Below are 13,876 nucleotides of genomic sequence, written 5' to 3' on the forward strand. Positions count from 1 at the left end.
TCACTTTTCTCCCTTCTTTAATGATTCTCGTTAGACTCCTTATTGTGTCATCTATCATGTCTTTATATTCTTGATTAGTCCATGAATTTGTTTTTGGTGACACATACGTTACAATGATTGTTAACTCTTTTTTATTAATATGCATCTTAACATACAGTACTTCTGCTTTTCCTTCCCCACATTCCACGTGGTTTATCACTATCTCCTTCCTTAACATTATCATGACTCCTCCTCCTCCTTTACCCCTTCTGTCTCTTCTCCATACATTATACCTATTATCCAAGTCGATTTTGATTGCCTCATTTATTTTTGTTTCAGTCAGGCATACAATATCCGGATTTTCTTTCTTTATGTAATCTCCTAATTCTAATTTACTTGATAAAACCCCGTCTATGTTCGTATACATCATTTTTAGTCTCTTGCCTTTATCATTTTTAGTTAAACATGTTCAACTTTTTTCTCTTCCTTCTCTTTTATGTACCATTTCTTTATCCTGTCTCCTAGAATTCTCCAAAAGAATGCCTTTTTTTCCTCTTCTGAGCTTTCATTATTTTTTTTCCTTGCTGCTGCTGCTGCCAGTTTGTTGTATCTCTTCCTTTCTTCCACATTTCTATTTTTCTTTATATAGATATCCCTGCAGCCTTCTGTTTCTTTAAGTTTTGTTGTTCTATATAATATTTCTTCTGTTGCTGCTTTTGATTTTAGTAGTATTTTAATTGGTCTCATTTTTCCTTCTTGATATGGTTCCATTCTATTTATTTCTTCTACTTCCTCTTCTAAGTTCTGCTTATCTTCGTCATTTAGATTTTTTAGTATGTCTTTGACTGATTTCATTTCTTCTTTTTCTCTTCTTGGTCAATGTTTTATATTTTTTCTTTTATTCCAAATACGATTACACTCTTTTTTTGTGCAATTTCTCTAACTAGATTTTCTTTGGTCATGAGGACTCCTATCATTTTGTTTGTCATATTTTCTTCTTTTTCTTTTAGTTGTTCTTGAATCACCTCCTGAAAATCATCCTTATCTTTCTTATCTTGGACTCTCCATGCTTGTACTTCTTTTTTAATCATGTTCTGTACTCTTTCTTCTTCCGTGTTTACTAGATCTTTTAGCTTCTCTTTCTTTCTCAGCTTTACCAAGTCCTTCTACCATGTGCTTCTTGCTTTTTCAGTTCTTCGTTTTCTGCTCTTAGCTTAGCTTTGTTTTCTTCCACTTTTTTTTCCTTTCTCTCAGTTTTATAAACTTTTTCTTGTTTTTCATTCTCTTTCATTTCCATACTCTCCTTTATCAATTTATCTAGTTTACATTTAACAATCAACACTCTCTTAAGTAGTGAAGTATTCACCGTATTGAAACCTTCGAATGCGCTCTCTCCCTCATCAACATAGTCATCATCATCTTTCATTCTTTCCCTAGTCTCATATCTGCATTTTGATTGAATTTCTTCTTTACTCATGATTCTTTAACAGTTGAGTTCATGAAAAATGAGTCCACACTACTTGCCCAGGCCACTGTAAATACTATACAACACTGTAAAAAGTATACAACCTACCGAAACAATAACTTACTCCCAGTGAGATCTAATAGCACTAGTTCAGGAGGTGCTGTGAACCTTCCATTAAAGCTAGTTGTGATCTCGTTGAATGTTTCCCTTTGTGTCTCACAACTCAAGGGAGTAGTCACAACCTACCCTCTAAAGACAGCTCTCCTTCACACAAAACTACATGCACTTACCACACATACACCATTCACTCCAAATGAAAATTTAAAAGAAAAATGGGACCCGAAATAAACAACACCTCGGAGTCCCCCTCTGGGGAGGGGACCAAAAATGTCCCCAGGTCGGACACCTTTCCTGTTGAAGACCACAAATGCCTTGACACCTTCCTCAACTTTTTCTACATTAACTTCTGCAACATTCGCAGTCTTAGATCAAATTTTCAATCTGTGGAACACCACCTCTCCTCTACTAAACCTCATCTTCTTTTCCTCACCAAAACACAGCTGTCTGAGGCAACTGACGGTAGCCCCTTCTCTGTTCCCTCCTACTTTCTCTATTCTCATTTTCATTCCAAAGCTGGATGTTGCGTCTATGTACGCAACGACTTAACTTGCTCTCGTGCCCATGCTCTTGAGTCTTCCGAATTTTCCACCATCTGGCTACAACTTAACAGTCACTCTCAAACTAAATTCATCTGTGCTGTTTATCTCTCCCCTAACTCTTCTGACTATAGTAATTTCTTCGACTACTTAACTTCTAAAGTGGAGCACATTCTGTCCCTCTACCCTTTCGCTGAGATTTCCATTCTTAGAGATTTCAATGTTCACCACCAGCTTTGGCTTTCCTCTCCCTTCACTGACCACCCTGGTGAACTAGCCTTCAACTTTGCTATCCTCCATGACCTAGAGCAACTGGTGCAACACCCTACTCATATTCCTGACCGTCTTGGAGACACGCCCAACATTCTTGATGTCTTCCTCACCTCTAACCCTTCTGCTTATGCTGTCACCCTTTCATCTCCGTTGGGCTCCTCCGATCACAATCTCATTTCTGTATCTTGTCCTATTTTTCCAATCCCTCCGCAGGATCCCCAAAGCGAAGGTGCCTCTGGCATTTGCCTCTGCCAGTTGGGGGACCTGAGGAGGTATTATGCTGATTTTCCTGGAATGATTATTGCTTCCGTGTCAGAGACCCATCTCTTTGTGCTGAACGCATAACAGAGGTGTTAGTATCTGGCATGGAGGCGTACATTCCTCATTCTTTTCTCAACCTAAACCTTCTAAACCTTGGTTTAACTCAGCCTGTTCTCGTGCTATACATGATAGAGAGGTTGCCCACAAAAGGTACTTGAGCCTTCCATCTCCTGAATCTCATGCACTTTATATCTCTGCCCGGAATCATGCCAAGTCTGTTCTTCAACTTGCCAAACACTCTTTCATAAATAGGAAATGTCAAAATCTTTCAAACTCAAACTCTCCTCGTGACTTCTGGCATCTAGCCAAAACATCTCAAATAACTTCACTTCTTCATCTTTCCTCCTTTATTTCATCCTGATGGCACCACTGCCATCTCTTCTGTCTCTAAAGCTGAACTCTTTTCTCAAACCTTTGCTCACAACTCCACCTTGGACGATTCTGGGCTTGTCCTCCTCTCCTCCTCCCTCTGACTATTTCATGTCTACAATCAAAATTCTTCGTAATGATGTTTTCCATGCCCTTGCTGGCCTAAACCCTCGGAAGGCTTATGGACCTGATGGGGTCCCTCCTATTGTTCTCAAAAACTGTGCTTCTGTGCTTGCACCTTGCCTGGCCAAACTCTTCCAACTTTGTCTATCGACTTCTACCTTTCCTTCCTGCTGGAAGTTCGCCTACATTCAGCCTGTTCCTAAAAAGGGTGACCGTTCTAACCCCTCAAACTACCGTCCTATAGCTTTAATCTCTTGCTTGTCTAAAGTTTTTGAATCTATCCTGAATAGGAAGATTCTCAAACATCTGTCACTTCACAATCTTCTGTCTGATCGCCAGTATGGCTTCCGTCAAGGTCGCTCTACTGGTGATCTGGCTTTCCTTACTGAGTCTTGGTCATCCTCTTTTAGAGATTTCGGTGAAACTTTTGCTGTTGCGTTAGACATATCAAAAGCTTTTTATAGAGTCTGGCATAAAGCTTTGATTTCAAAACTGCCCTCTTACAGCTTCTATCCTTCTCTCTGCAACTTTATCTCAAATTTCCTTTCCGACTGCTCTATTGCTGCTGTGGTAGACGGCTACTGTTCTTCTCCTAAACTTATTGATAGTGGTGTTCCTCAGGGTTCTGTCCTGTCACCCACTCTCTTTCTATTATTCATTAATGACCTTCTTAACCAAACTTCTTGCCCTATCCACTTCTAGCTGATGATACCACCCTACATCTTTCCATGTTCTTTCAGAGACGTCCAACCCTTCAGGAAATCAACAGATCACACGGGGACGCCATGGAACGCTTGACTTCCGATCTCTCTAAGATTTCCGATTGGGGCAGAGAAAATCTAGTAGTTTTCAATGCCTCAAAACTCAATTCCTCCATCTATCAACTCGACACAACCTTCCAGACAACTATCCCTCTTCTTCAATGACACTCAACTGTCTCCTCTTCCACAATGAATATCCTCGGTCTGTCCTTTGCTCATAATCTTAACTGGAAACTTCACATCTCATCTCTTGCTAAAACAGCTTCTATGAAATTAGGTGTTCTGAGGCGTCTCCGACAGTTTTTCTCGCCCCTCCAACTGCTTACTCTGTATAAGGGCCTTATCCGTCCCTGTATGGAGTACTCTTTGCATGTTTGGGGGTTCCAGTCACACAGCTTTGCTTGATAGGGTGGAATCGAAAGCTCTTTGTCTCATCAACTCCCCTCCTCTGACTAACTGTCTTCAGTCTCTTTCTCACCGCCGAAATGTTGCATCCCTTTCTATATTTTATCGCTATTTTCATGGTAACTGTTCTACTGATCTTGCTAACTGCATGCCTCCCCTCCTCCTGCGGCCACGCTGCACAAGGCTTTCTTCTTCCTCTCATCCCTATTCTGTCCAACTCTCTAATGCAAGAGTTAACCAGTACGCTCAATCATTCATCCCTTTCATTGGTAAACTCTGGAACTCCCTCCCTGCATCTGTATTTCCGAATTCCTACAACTTGTCTTCTTTTAAGAGGGAGGTATCGAGGCATTTGCTCCCCTAATTCTGGCTGACGGTTTTGGCACCTTTTGTACTCTTTGGAGAGCCAGTGCTCAAGTGGGCCTTTTTCTAACTTTCTCTATTTTGCCCTTGGCTGGCCCTCTTCCCAACATAAAAAAAAAAAAAAAAAAAAGTAGTGAAGATCAGCTGATTGTCGGAACGGCTCCAGTGCGACCTTCCTCGACCGCGTCTGGTGTATTTACCTAATTGTAGTTTTACAGGGCCTGGGCTTTATGCTTGTGTGGCCCCGTCTCCATATTTACATTTATCCAATCTTACTTTAAAAGTATGCACACTCGTTGCAGACACTACTTCTTCATTCAAACTGTTCCACATCTCAATACATCTTTGCAGGAAACTGTATTTTTTAAAATCTCTCAGACATCTTCCCTTTCTCAGCTTTTTACTATGCGATCTTGTGCTTCGAATGTCATATTCTTCTCTCAGGATCAGTTTCTCATTATCCACTTGATCCATTCTGTTAATCAATTTATAAACTTGTATCAGATCCCCTCTCTCTCTTCTCTGTTCCAGGGTTGGTAGATCCATAGCTTTTAGTCTCTCCTCATATGTCATCCCTTTAAATTCTGGAACCATTTTTGTAGCCATTTTTTGCAGTCTTTCCAATTTCCTTATGTGTTTCTTTAATCCACACAACTCTTGCATATTCCAGTCTAGGTCTTATTTTAGTACTTATCAATTTCTTCATCATTTCTTTGTCCATATAGTGAAATGTTAATCCAATATTCCTCAGCAAATTATACGTTTCTCTGAAAATTCTATCAATATGGCTTACCGGTTGATTGTTTTCTTCCACTGTCACTCCCAAGTCTTTTTCCTTTTTTACTTTTTCTAGTTCTACTCCATTTCCCATCTTATAGATTCCCACTGGTCGTCTTTCACTTTTTCCCATTTCCATGACATGGCTTTTGTCCACATTGAATTCCATCTCCCATTTTTTACTCCATTTCCAGATCTTGTTTAATGGCCGCTTTCTTAAACTTCTAAAAATTTGTTTCGTAGGTCAGCACACCACTTTGGTGTGGTAGCACCCGAAACCTAAGTTTTGATTTCTTAAACGCTGGCGCACCGACCCGTGTGTTGTTAGGTAGACAATGATACTCGTACTCTAGCATCCCATAGAAATGCGGACAATTCACAAGTGTTGGTACCCCTCCTCGTAGAAGATTGGCAAGCCTGTGTATCAGCTGATGTAAACAAAGCGCCATTTTCAGCCAGTTCATGCTGGAGTGTACACGCTTCTCGCAGCTGAACAACACCATGGCTACCAGGGACCTAAAAGGCACACCACTCTCTTACGCCCAGAAGTTGTATCTCGTGAGACAAATTAGAGATCACCTTGTGGTACACACGAAACCTTCAAACTACACTAGTATACTGGAGAGAAAAGCTGTGTTGGAGACAATAACTAAGAACTTCAATGTATGTTTCTCCACGGCAGAGCCCAAGAATACTCATCAGCTGAAGAGGACTTGGGAATACTTAAAGAACAAGTAAGTATGAAAATGAGGGAAAAGCATCCACCATTTGGTAAATTAAGGTTGAAAACATGAGAAGTTTTGATGTAATTGTTATGATTTAGGAATTAGTTTACTACTGTATTTTTACTACTATTGGTAAAGGTGGCTAGTATTACCCCCTCCCCCCATGAAAACTAGGTAGATTTGCAACGAAATCTGTTAGGATAAATCAGTCAAAAACATGTAAATCTACCAGAAAAAAATATTGAGAGGTGACCAAATATAACTTAACAAACTTACCTAACCTTAATCTAACGAAATCATGGCCTAGCCTAAAGAAACCCAAACCAAACCAAAGCAAACAGTATTATTTTACAAAACAGGAAAACTGTGTGAGAAGAAAACTAGTTGGATATTAGGAAGTGCACATTTTGTAAGAAATTTTTCTCAGATGCATTTTCTTCCTCAAACTATTAATAGGTTAGGTTAGGATAACTTTGTGTCATATCACTAAATTCACTAATTCACTACATCATTGTTCAATATGTTCAACCCTAAGAAACTTAGCTTAACATAACACAAACTTAAATGATATAACCTAACATAATGTAAGACTATTCATGTAGCTTTGAATGTAGTAGTGTCTGCAAAACAAAACTAAGTAAATAAATACATAAATAAATAAAGTAAAAAATAATTAATTAATGGGTGTGTTTTTACAGAGTGAAGAAGGATCACAGCAGGTACATCCGGGAAACCCATCAGACTGGTGGTGGGCCACCACCAGCCCCACCAAAACCAGCTGATGAGGTAACGCTGATTGTACAACTGATCCTTAATAATAGGCTGCCAGTACCTGACGACATTTTTGATAGTGAATTTGTGGAAGCACGCGTGCTGGCCCGACTCAATTCCACTGCACTGGAATGTGGTGAGTTGAAAAACTTATTTTTTATGAACTTTTTAACATGTTTAAAATAAAAACTAAAAAAAACAGGAGTGCATGCATGGCTTTCAAGTCATTATGGTCCCACACCCTTGTCACACCGGCCCCACAACCGACACTCCTGCCCCAATACCACAACGATGAACAATTACACATTTTTGTTAACCTTACTTAACCTAACCAGATGTGTAGTTTCAATGTTTTTCAAGTAAATATAATTGCTAGCAAGAACGTGCAATTGTTCATCACAAAGGTACATTGATCCGCAGAACTGGCTTCCCATGCATGTGGAATATGTAAAACAAAATTTTTACTTAATATAATATATCACAATATAATATAAATATATAATTTTGTGTTTACAGCTGACACACCTGAAGCTGCTGGACAGCAGCCAGCAACCCTGGCAGTCCACTTATCATCAGGAGTGAAGACTGTGGTATGTCAGTTATTCATATTTTAAGTAATAGCAATTAACAATACTTTCTTCTCATTGGTTATTGAAAGTACAATTTTTTGGTTAAGCTTTCTCAGTTATAACACCCATCGGGCTAAATAAGTGGATACTAAAATGTAGGATTTTATGGAAGAAGTGTTATGATGTCTTGGCTTGAATGCCTTCAGTACTAACTGCCTTCGAGGAAATTTATCAATTTGTTATGTTCTCAATTAACCTTTTTTTGCTGTATATACAAGTAATTTAATTTTTTGCCTGAGACTGGTCAGTTAGATTAGGTAATGTGAGAGAGTTCGAGATGGCAAGAGTAAGAGAATGTATGTATGAATGTATGTATAATGTATGCATACCCCACAAGATGTATGTATGAATAGAGCATGGGGTGAAGTGGGGATTAGTGAAAATATTTCAAGATGTGTAACTTATATGTTTTATCTATTTTGCAGAACTTATAGATGCGGAAGATGATGTGGACCTCCCAGGTGCTAGAACCTCCGCTCATCCTGACCTAAAAAAAGGCACCTGCTCTGCTCGCAGCAGTAGTGCCACAGCTGCCACCCAAAACCAGTCCTTCACAGGATGAAAGAGGAAGGCAGCAGAAAGCAAATCTGCTGCTTATGGCAGGTGTGCCAAGCAGCAGAAACACTTTCGTGATGAACTGGCCTCAACATTTGAGGCCCTTGCAGCAAATGCGGCGACAACGCTGCACAGCGTAGCTTCTGCTGCCGATAAAATTGGGTCGGCGGCTGACAGAATGGCATCTGCTGCAGAGAATGCTGCAGCCCTTGAAAGGGTAGCTGGTATACACCAACCACTACCATAAGGTACCACTGAAGAAAATAAAAATAAAGAATAACGAAGTGTAGCATTGTTATTTTATTTTATACTTGTACATTTTAATTGTATCTCCACAACACAACCAAACATAAAAACATTACATTGCCCATTGAGGTGTACATTTCTCTGTATATGTCATCTTCCACTTAGAAATTATACACATAAATATACATTGAAAGAACAGAGATGGAAAGTTTATCAATAAAAGATCATAAACTATTGTGAAATAGCACAAACTGGTAGAGTTCTCCCTATAAGTATTAGGTAAGAATATGGGTAGGAAGGGTAAGATTGTGTATGATACATATATGTTGCAACAGGTTCCATTGCTGCTCTATCTTGAAAACCCGTCAAAATCTGAGGCGAGATATTGTACCTGTTCAGTATAGCGACCACTGTTAAACTGATCACATTGTTTACCTTCATTTTCCAGTTCTGATATCATATTTCTGAAATTTCTCAGTGCACGTTGCTGTAGCTGTGAAGACACTAGTTTTAGTTTCTGCTTGATGTCACATCACTAATCATGTCAACTATAGTTATATGTTTTCCTTGCAAATCTAATTTCAGTTCATTCAACATATCAGATATGTCTACTCAGAATGTTAAATCCAACAGCCATTCCCTGCCACCCCTGACCTAAAACCACCTTTCGATAAGCAACCGTCTCTTGTTAGCACCCCCCTAAGCACCATCAACTTCCATTTCACCACCATTTATATCATCATCATCTTCATCGTCAGCAGCAGCAGCAGCATGTCTAACCTCATTAACATCATTGCCTTCTGGGCAGCATGGCTTATCTACAAGTGGATACCGCCTTGAAATAGCAATATTATGCAATATAGCACATGCCATGATAATAAGCTTTGTGGTACCAAGCTTGGTCTACATTTGAATACTTAGGATTCCAAATCTTCTCTTCCACACACCAGAAGCCCTTTCTATAGTATTCCTAGTTCTAATGTGTGCTGCGTTGTATCTCTCTTCTTTTTCATTTCTAGGATTTAGTATTGGAGTTAGTATAAAAGGAGTACATGGGTATGCACTGTCACCCAACAGATGCCCAGAATATCCTCCCTGTTCAAGCTTTGTGTAAATTCTGGAATTTTCAAACATTCTTGCATCATGTGTGAAGCCAGGCCAACTACATACAATATTTGTAAACCTTAATTTTGCATCACATGCACCCTGTACATTCAGGGGCATAAATCCCTTCCTACAGCGGTAATGTGCAGGATCATCCCCCCCCTGGACTTTTGATTTTTATCTGAGTTCCATCAACACAGCCAATTACTCCAGGTAGTTGAGCAATCCTGTAGAATTCATTGACAATGGCATAAGTCTCTTGATGATCAGGGAAGTGTATGTGGCGTGGGGCAGTTGAGGCAATTGCTGTTGCAATACACCTCATAAATCTGCAAATGGATGCTGCCGACATCTCTGCACAATCTGAGAGCGTGATTTGGAAGTTTCCTGTCGCCATATAGCGAAGCGACACAAGAAGCTGCAGGTACTGCGGCACACTAATTCCTGCAAAGAGTTTATAAACTTTTAGGAAGCAGAAAACTTTGGGTCTGGCTATTTGAGAAGGACAATACATAAACAAATTTGCTGGTAGATATTAAGATAGATAGACTGATACATATGTCTAACATTAAAAAAAAATTTCTAAGTGTGCGAGTCATAGAAAATGATGGGAGCCTCTGATACATAGGTACATGTATCAAGAAATCAAAGAGCTTGGAAGGGATAGCATTCGTAGAAAACATTTAAGCAATAATTAAGCATAAAGTAATACATACTGTATGCAAAAATGGCATCTTAATGTTGATAGTTATACCCATCCCCTCACTCATTCCCTTAGGTCTCCTTATACAACCGCACAAAAAAAATAATAAAATAAAAAAACAGCAGAAAGGCTTCAAGTTCCCTCACTTCATCTCATTAAATTGCCTCCGATACGGTGGCAGATAGGCAGAACATATGTAAGCATCGTTCTATAGTAAACTTAAGTAATGATACATATAAAATATAATTACTGTTATAGATTGTCTTACCTCTTCCATCTCGTATTCTTCCCAAGTAGGGTGTGATCTCTTCAAGCACATCCCTTACGCCATCCTTTGATAGTCGATACCTGTTGGGATTTTTAATCTTTCAGAAATGTTCCACAAAAAAAGATGCCAATATATAATTATAAATAGATAGAAGCATATAACTACCACGAATGGGATAATTACCTTTGGATGAATTCCTCTTCCGTGAGGTATACCATTGGGTTACTGCGATCCCGTAGTACTGTACGTGGTAATCTCAAGCGCCGAATTTCTTCTATTTCCTCATAGTCAAGTTCTTGTAGGAGATTAACAATGCCACAGAAAAGTTCTAAGGCCTGAAATAGGTAATACATGATTACATATACACTTAACTGTATTTAAAACAAAGTAATGCATTAAGTATGTGCTTCATGTACAGGCATGTACAGGCAATTATACTAATGATGATAATAATAATAATATGTAATAAATGACAATGTAATTATCTTAACCTAACAACAATTATTATAATAATAGTAAATTAGACTATCATGTGGTAATGGTAAATGTATAAACCTCACCTTGACATAAGCTAACCTAACTTAACCTTGCTTTGACCTAACCTGACCTAATCGGGCCTATTTCAAGACAAAATATGTTTCAGAATATTATATAGGTAATAGAAAAAGCGCAACTCCACCATTATCCACGTCCCTCCCATTCACCTTGTTTCCCCGGTCCTTCTTCACAGCTCTTTCACTTTTAACAGCATTTACATCGCTCCCTCTCTCTCATGTATATATGTTTATCTGTTATGCTTTTCCACTGTTATAATAAACAAAAATAACCTAATTTTAACCGGGGATGAATCCCTCTCCTCCCTCCACGGCATATCAAGCTAACCTACTAATCAGCGGGGTTGTGGTGTTTACAATCAACCTGTCATACCTACTGCTGATAGTAGAGGGACGTGTGAGCTTAAACCTTTTGTATAAGGGCCGAAAGTGCAAAATAAATAACTGGAATTAATTGTAGTAATATGATGAGGCGTCGTAGTAACTTTTGTTTCTGAGTGGCAGGTGGGTTTGATGGTTTCACTTCTAACCATGCTGCAACATTCGGACACTCCTTGCATGATGCTCCTTATTTTGACTATTTTACATATATTTATATATCATACGTACCATTATTACGAAGTAATTCCCAGCTTGGTGCAGCTCAGCAGATGAAGTTTGTTTTGCTTGTGACGCGCCACAATCCCAGCGCGACCATGCATGTTGTCTTAAAACATTTTATTAGTGATTATAGGGTTACTGCTTTTAAAGAATAGAGAAATACTAACAAAATTCAGAAAAATAACATATATATTGTTTACTCTGAAGTGATTTTATACATCATGAATACATTTCTTACATTTCGTTTTTCTCTTTCGGGTGGGTATCCTTGCCCGACGTTGTGTGCTGGGTCAACACCCGAATGTTCCAATATTGTGGGATCCTAGCCAGGTACAGAACCGGGTCAGATTCTTTTAAGAAATCGGATTCTGTGTGTCCACCTAACTTACTACATGGTATCCCAGGATTACACTGTTTAAGAAATGGGGCGTAAGTCTTCCTGTAGTATTTCACAACCCTCTTTTTGTTTATTGACTCAGCACAGTTTCACATCATCAGCAAACAGATTTATGTAGCTGTTCACTCCCTCTGGCATGTCGTTTATATATACGAGAAAAAGTATTGGCGCCAATACTGACCCCTGTGGCACTCCGCTGTCTACTGTTCTCCATTTGGACTTCATATCTTTAACTATCGTCCTTATTTCTCTCCCCCTCAAGTAATTTTTCATCCATCTCAATGTGCTTCCTTTTAAGCCACCCTTCTCCTCTAACTTCCATAGTAATCTTTCATGTGGCACTTTATCAAAAGCCTTTTTTAAATCTAAATAAATACAGTCAATCCATCCTCTCTCTCTTGTACTTTATCAACTATTCTAGAGTAGAAACTCAATAAATTTGTTACACATGACCGACCTTTTCTAAAACCAAATTGGCTATTTGATAATAATTTGTTGTCTTCAAGAAACTCAATCCATTGTTTCTTTATTACTTTTCACACATCTTGCATATTACACTAGTTAGTGATACCGGTCTGTAATTTAAAGGTTCTTCCTTCCTTCCACTCTTATATATGGGAACCACCTCAGCTCTTTTCCACTCCACTGGCACTGTTCCATTTTCTATTGAGCATTTTATGATGTTGTATATTGGACTTGCTAGTTCTTCCCTACATTCTTTCAGTATTCTGCCTGAGACTTCATCCGGTCCCATTGCCTTTTCCTCATCCAATTCCGTCATCAACTTTTTATTTCAAGCTTGGTTACTTTAATCTCTTTCATATAGACAGTCTCTCTATTACCCTGTGGTCTTTCAAATTTGGATTCCTTAGTAAAGACCACCTGAAATTTACTATTTAACAGTTCTGCCATACTTTTGGGTCTTCCACCATTCCGTTCTCTCCTTTTAACCTTTCTATTGTTTCTTTATGTCTTATTTTTCCATTTATGAATCTGTAGAACAATTTTGGTTGTTCCTTACATTTTTCAACAATATCCTTTTCATAGTTCCTTTTTTCTTCCTTTCTCACCTTAGCATATTCATTTCTTGCAGTTTTGAAGTTTTCCTTATTTTCTGGATTTCTGTTTCTTCTCCATCTTTTCCATGCTCCATCTCTTTTCTCCTTTGCCATAGCACATCTTGCATTAAACCAATCTTTCTTTCCTTCTTCTTTAGGTCTATATTTCGGGACATATTCCCTGTTTTGTATATTTCTGAGTTTTCCATCTCCTCCCAGTTTACGTTTTTAAAATAGCTCTTGAGGTTCTCAATATCAGCCTTTGTGTAATTTAATCGGTCTCCTTTGTATGATTCATCTCTATCTTCCTTTCCTTCTTCTATATCCATTTCTAATATTATATGGTCACTCTTTCCCAATGGGCACTTATATCTTATATCATCGTTAATTGGTATATCCCTTGTAAAACTAGGTCTAATCTTGCTGGCTCATCGTTTCCTCTGAATCTTGTGTTTTCCTTTACTCTTTGGACCATCAAATTATCTATCATTAGGTTCAGGAATCTATCTCCCAGGCATCTTCCCCATACCACTTTCATAATTTTCCCAGTCCACCTCCTTACAGTTGAAATCTCCTACCAATATCACTTTTCTCCTTTCTTTAATGATTCTTGTAAGACTCCTTATTGTGTCATCTATCATGTCTCTATATTCTTGGTTAGTCCATGAGTTTGTTTTGGTGGCACATATGTTCCAATGATTGTTAACTCCTTTTTATTAATATGCATCTTAACATACAGTATTTCTGATTTTCCTTCCCAAACTCCACTTGATT

General features: G+C 38.6%; 2 protein-coding genes across 5 annotated transcripts in view; one reads left to right on the forward strand and one right to left on the reverse strand.

Annotated features, from left to right (window-relative positions):
* The window catches only part of LOC123500117 (anaphase-promoting complex subunit 2-like), a 91,045-nt gene that overhangs the window by 72,286 nt on the left and 4,883 nt on the right, over window positions 1–13,876 (forward strand). The window contains exons 13-16 of one of the 4 annotated variants that reach the window (XR_006673180.1): window positions 6,175–6,226; window positions 6,916–7,124; window positions 7,505–7,578; window positions 8,043–8,420. The exons of 2 other annotated variants lie outside the window; for them this stretch is intronic. Coding sequence is in view for 1 of the 2 variants with exons in the window: in XM_045248782.1 (XP_045104717.1) it covers window positions 5,948–6,064 (117 nt within the window). In the remaining variant the exon portion in view is untranslated. One more of the 4 variants, XM_045248782.1, reaches the window with a different exon arrangement.
* Window positions 8,454–12,192, reverse strand: LOC123500118 (putative nuclease HARBI1). Its single transcript, XM_045248783.1, has 4 exons — window positions 11,657–12,192; window positions 10,677–10,828; window positions 10,494–10,573; window positions 8,454–9,966 (listed from the first exon to the last, which is right to left on the reverse strand). The coding sequence occupies exons 1-4, from the start codon at window positions 11,657–11,659 to the stop codon at window positions 9,674–9,676; spliced, it is 528 nt and encodes a 175-aa protein (XP_045104718.1). The 5' UTR covers window positions 11,660–12,192; the 3' UTR covers window positions 8,454–9,673.

Source organism: Portunus trituberculatus, chromosome 50 (genome assembly GCF_017591435.1).
Source record: "Portunus trituberculatus isolate SZX2019 chromosome 50, ASM1759143v1, whole genome shotgun sequence".
NCBI classification, from domain to species: domain Eukaryota; kingdom Metazoa; phylum Arthropoda; class Malacostraca; order Decapoda; family Portunidae; genus Portunus; species Portunus trituberculatus.

Excerpts from the sequence above, each read along its gene's own strand:
- LOC123500118 (XM_045248783.1), bottom strand. Across the intron at positions 10,574-10,676 it reads GAAGAGGAATTCATCCAAAG|GTATCGACTATCAAAGGATG; the intron begins GTAATTATCCCA and ends AAATCCCAACAG. Across the intron at positions 9,967-10,493 it reads AAGAATACGAGATGGAAGAG|GAATTAGTGTGCCGCAGTAC; the intron begins GTAAGACAATCT and ends AACTCTTTGCAG.